Source organism: Eurypyga helias, unplaced genomic scaffold, assembly GCF_000690775.1.
Source record: "Eurypyga helias isolate BGI_N326 unplaced genomic scaffold, ASM69077v1 scaffold6842, whole genome shotgun sequence".
Classification (NCBI taxonomy): domain Eukaryota; kingdom Metazoa; phylum Chordata; class Aves; order Eurypygiformes; family Eurypygidae; genus Eurypyga; species Eurypyga helias.
In genome coordinates, this window is record NW_010235198.1 from 1 (window position 1) to 4,621 (window position 4,621).

The window sequence follows — 4,621 nt, forward strand, 5'->3', positions numbered from 1 at the left end:
ATCAGTTTGTCCACTTGCCAACATCGCTCTGGGTTCAGATCTCTCTTCTTTCCTGATACTGTTTCCCAGGACATCACCAGACAGTGACTGGACCCTGTGCGGGTCTTTAATTGCAGGAGGGACCCAAGCACACTGCAGAGCCCGGTGCTGCCCCCAGCCAAGGACATCCCTGGATGCTCGAGGAACATCCCTGGTACAGACCAGCAGGGCTGAGCATCCTGGTCTCCCCTTACCTGGTACCTGCTCACTCGCTCCTGCTTGATCTGCTCAAACTTCCGCTTCAGCTCACTCTGGCGCTCAACCCGCTTCTGGGCTCGGCCCACGTACACCAGCCGCCCGTTGATCTCCTTGCCGTTCATGTCAGCCACGGCCTGCCAGAGGAGGGAAGGGCTCCGAGTGCCACGGGAAGCCAACGGCCACAGCTCTACTCCTCCCCCACCACCCCAACCACCGCAAGCAGAGACCTCCCCGGGCAAGGGCAGGGAAGCAGCTCTGCTCCCATCCAGGCACCCTGCCAGTGCCAGCACCCAGGGAAGCACAGGGCAGGCGAGGTTCCCCCCTCAAGGAGAGGTGGGAACATCAGCAGGCAACAAGCTCGGGGCCGAGCCAGCAGACGGGCAGCGAGGAGCCTCTTACCTTCTGGGCTTCTTCATGCGTCTCAAAGTTGACAAACCCAAAGCCCTTTGAGCGGCCAGCGCTGTCCATCATGACCTTGACACTCAGTGTCTTTCCTGCAAGAGGAAGGGAAGGAATCCTTCTGAAGAAGGGTGCCCTCCGTGGGGATGCCACCAGCATGCAGCACCGTGCTCAGGAGCCACTGTGAGATGCCAATCCAGCAAGGAGACTGGACGGCCACGGCAGGGTGGAAGAGCCAAGCAGAACAGACTGTGGGATCCCCACTGTGCGTGTTGGTGAGGGTGATCCCTCCCACCGCGGATGCTGCTCTCATTGCTCTCGGCTTTTCGGTTTCTGCAGCCAGGGCACCAAGGTCCCTTGGCCAGAAGTTCTCATCTCCTTTAGACACGAAGGCTCTAGCTCATAGGAAGGGTACTCACAAATTACCCAAGATAACACCGACCAAGCATGGACAGTGTAGTCCATGGGTTGGCACAACACTACACCCCATCGCCAGGGGCCTCCTCCAGTAACAGGCTGAACTGAAAAGCCTTTTTTGCTCTAAATTCAGACTCAACATCATATTCCCAGGGCTCCTATAGCCAGACACATGCTGGCTTTAAGACAATTTTTAAAAAACCCTAACAAAAACAACCCCACTTCTGGTACCCAGGAAAGTGAAAAGTTTATTTTTTTTCAGGCCACCACCCAGGCTACCCTCCACCACCCGGGCTACCCTCCCCCACCGCAGGAAAGCGCATGTAATGTCCTGACGATTTAAGCCACTGCGACCCTTGGAGCAAGTCGGACCCATCGAGAGGAGGGCTCAGTATTTCAACCAAGCGCTCTCCCCAGCTTTCTTTGCAAGTTGCCCCAGCTCCAGTTTAATCAGACACAGTGATACTTTGCTTCAACAACTGCACTCACCAAACCTGGAGAATATTTCCCGCAGCCTGTCATCATCCATGTCGCTCCCAAAGTTTTTGATGTAGACGTTGGTGAACTCCAGCGCTCTAGCCCCAAACTCTGCCTCACGCTCTTTGCGGGATTTGAAATGGCCAACAAATCTGCAGGAAGGAAGGAAGGAAAGGGACCTGAAACCCTCCTTGTCTGTGGGGAAGGTGGACACAGGCACGTTTGTCTCGGTACATGCCGAGGGAGACCCCATCACCTCACGCCGTGCTTTGCTCACCCAAAAACCCACCACGTGTTTCACATCCAGCAACTTCAGCATGTCCTGCTCTGGTGTTCCCCCACCCAGACCCCACTTGGGGCTACTGAAACAGAGAGCGGTAACACAGGGCACAGCCCCATGCTGTCACCCCAGGAGACCCCCGAAAGCCCCCAAAGTGCCAGCTCTCTTAAGATACCCCCAGGCCCTTTGGGCAGCCGCTTGCCTCTGTGGAGTCAGGGGTGTAGGGGATAAGGTGATGCAATGCAAGCAGAGAGCTGAGAAACTACAAAACCTCTTCCTGCCCAGATTATCTGATGCTGAGAGCCGAGGGCGAGGACCAGCCCTGCTTTGTGGGCACTCAGCACCTCAGCAATAACACACAGCCCAGGGCTGGATTCCTTTCCCACCGTCAGGAACGGCTCCAAACCGCTATCACACTTCCACCAGCACAGACTGAGTGACTCACTGCCCGGAGAGCAGCGGGACGGGAAGGGAGGAGAAGGGGAGCAGCAGGAGGTGGCTGCCTGAGCAGGGCAGGCGCTCGCTCCGGGGTGTGTGCGAGGCAAGGAGGAGGGAAGCGAGGAGATGCTCTCTCCTCCCGGGCACTTACACCTTCCGGTCGTTCAGCAACATCCCGTTCATGGTCTCGATGGCGCGAGTCGCTGCCTCCTGCGTCTCAAAGTGAACAAAGCCATAGCCACGGGAGCCGTTTTCATCGCAAACCACCTACGAATGCACAGTAAGGGGGAGGAAGGAGACAGACGCTGGTTTTCTCCATGTTTGCACACGAGTCACTCACAGGAAAACCCTTCCTCATTTTCCAGGGGCATTTACCCACCCCGACATCCCACTCCCACTGCAGCTGAGCTGTGTTGGGGTGTTGGCAGCAGGTCAGGGAGTCGGGTGAGCCCGGGGCTGGATCCCCAGTGCTTTATATAATGCCCAGGGGCTTGTGGCTCACGGAGACCCAAGTGCCATCACCGCGCTGAGCTCAGTCAGGACAACACACCATTTCCCCGCACAGGGACGGGGAAGAAGAGGGACATGGGAAAAAGCTCCCATTCCCAAGAGAAACACGGCAGGGCCTTTTAGCTTCAAAGCAGGTGGGAATTTAGAGGAAACTTTTTAGGAAGTAGAAAAAAAGGGAATTTCAGCTGGCTGGAGCACACTGCCAAGAACATGGGCACGTACCTTGCATGACAGGATGTTTCCGAAGGCGGAGAATGTGTCGTACAAGGCCTTGTTATCAATGGAATCGTCCAGGTTCTTGATGAAGACATTTCCAACCCCTGACTTCCTGAGCCCGGGGTCCCGCTGGGACCACATGATGCGGATGGGACGGCCTTTGATGACTTCAAAGTTCATGGTGTCCAGGGCTCGCTCAGCTGGCAAGGAAGCGAACACAGGGGGAGAGAGGATGGTGACATACAGATCCCCTTTGCATCCTACGGCAGGCGAGACAGGCACAGAAACCAGGGACACTGTTGGATAGGGACTCGTTAAACTAACGGAGATTGGCAGCTCTGTCTCCCAGGGCAGGAGGGCCAGGCAGGGGCTGCTCTCCTCTCCTCTCCCTCCCCTCCCACAGCACTCCTTCCTTTTTAATTTTTCCTCTCCAAACATGTCTGACTCCCACGGGATCATTCATTTCACTGTGAGCTCCAGTTTGGCAGATTCCCAACTTCTTTACCCAGTAAGGATTTTGGTCTCCAGGGCAACTAACCCAACACCTTCCCATCACCGCTGCCTCGCTGCAACGCCTGTGGGGCGCATGCATCCCTGCATGCATCCCCGCGATGCCTGCCAGGAGAGGGGCCTCACTCCATGCCATAAGCCAGCGGGTGGCTGCCTGCCCCAGGGAAGGGCAAGAAGGGCTTGTGGTGCCCTTCTCCACCAGCTCACGGAGGGAGGCAGCTCAAGCCACCCTCCTCCTCCCACACAAGCCCAAATCCCAGCTGCTGCAGCCCCTCCCAGTCTCTAAGCAGAGGTGGGAGCAGGATGGGTCACCTCCTCAGCCACGTAAGAGAGAAAATTGGGATTAATTACAACCAAAACCCAACGGTACCATAACACTGCCATGCCGTTACAGCTGAGGCATCCCCTCAAACAACTGCTCCCTGCTTTTCCACCGCCTGCCCTTCCTTCTCTTGCCCACACCAAGCCCCATTGAGAGCAGCTCCTCGGGGCTGCGTTCCAGGGACCGTACCATCCGCGGGCTGCTGGAAGTTTATGTAGGCGTAGCCCAGCGATCGGCGCGTGGCAACGTCCCGGCAGACTCGGATGGACATGATGGGCCCAGCAGGCGAGAACTTCTCGTAGAGCATGGCTTCGGTCACGTCGGGGTGGAGGTCCCCCACGTAGAGAGAGGCTAACGGGTAGCCAGGGCCGCTAGCGTTCATGGTCAGCCACAAAGCTCAGCTGTGGAGGAAAACAGCGCGCAGGTTTCGGATCACGTGCAGCAACCACAGACCCACACCAGGGCGGGCCTCGCCGCAGCAGTGCGAGCCGTGCCCTTCCCACCAGCAGTGGCAGGACTGGGGATGCCCCAAGGATGCTGCAGTTCCCAAGTTTTTCAAGGGTATGCCAATGCTGGTGGAAAAGCTGAGCCGGAGTGATCTGAACGTCACAGCCCTGCACGCCCAGGGAACGGCTGGAGGGACACGACACACCGTGTGTACGGATTTAATCCTTTCAACGCTCAAGCTCAAGAGAAACAAAATAGAACTTAAATCCTCAGGAAGTAGACAGCCCTTCCCCACCAGACGCCGCTCCATCCGGCTGCTCAGCCAGAGCAAACCTGAGGAGACGGGGCTGCTTCGATGCGCAGAGCTG

The 4,621-nt window shown here is 57.2% G+C and overlaps 1 protein-coding gene across 1 annotated transcript; it reads right to left on the reverse strand.

The window, feature by feature from the left end:
- Positions 1-233: 233 nt before the first annotated feature.
- LOC104505023 (embryonic polyadenylate-binding protein) lies at positions 234-4,188 on the reverse strand (the record flags this gene model as incomplete). Its single annotated transcript, XM_010146657.1, has 6 exons — positions 3,996-4,188; positions 2,981-3,174; positions 2,400-2,515; positions 1,543-1,682; positions 637-731; positions 234-371 (listed from the first exon to the last, which is right to left on the reverse strand). Coding segments are annotated over exons 1-6 (876 nt in total), but the record flags the coding sequence as incomplete, so codon positions are not given.
- Between the last annotated feature and the right edge of the window lie 433 nt (positions 4,189-4,621).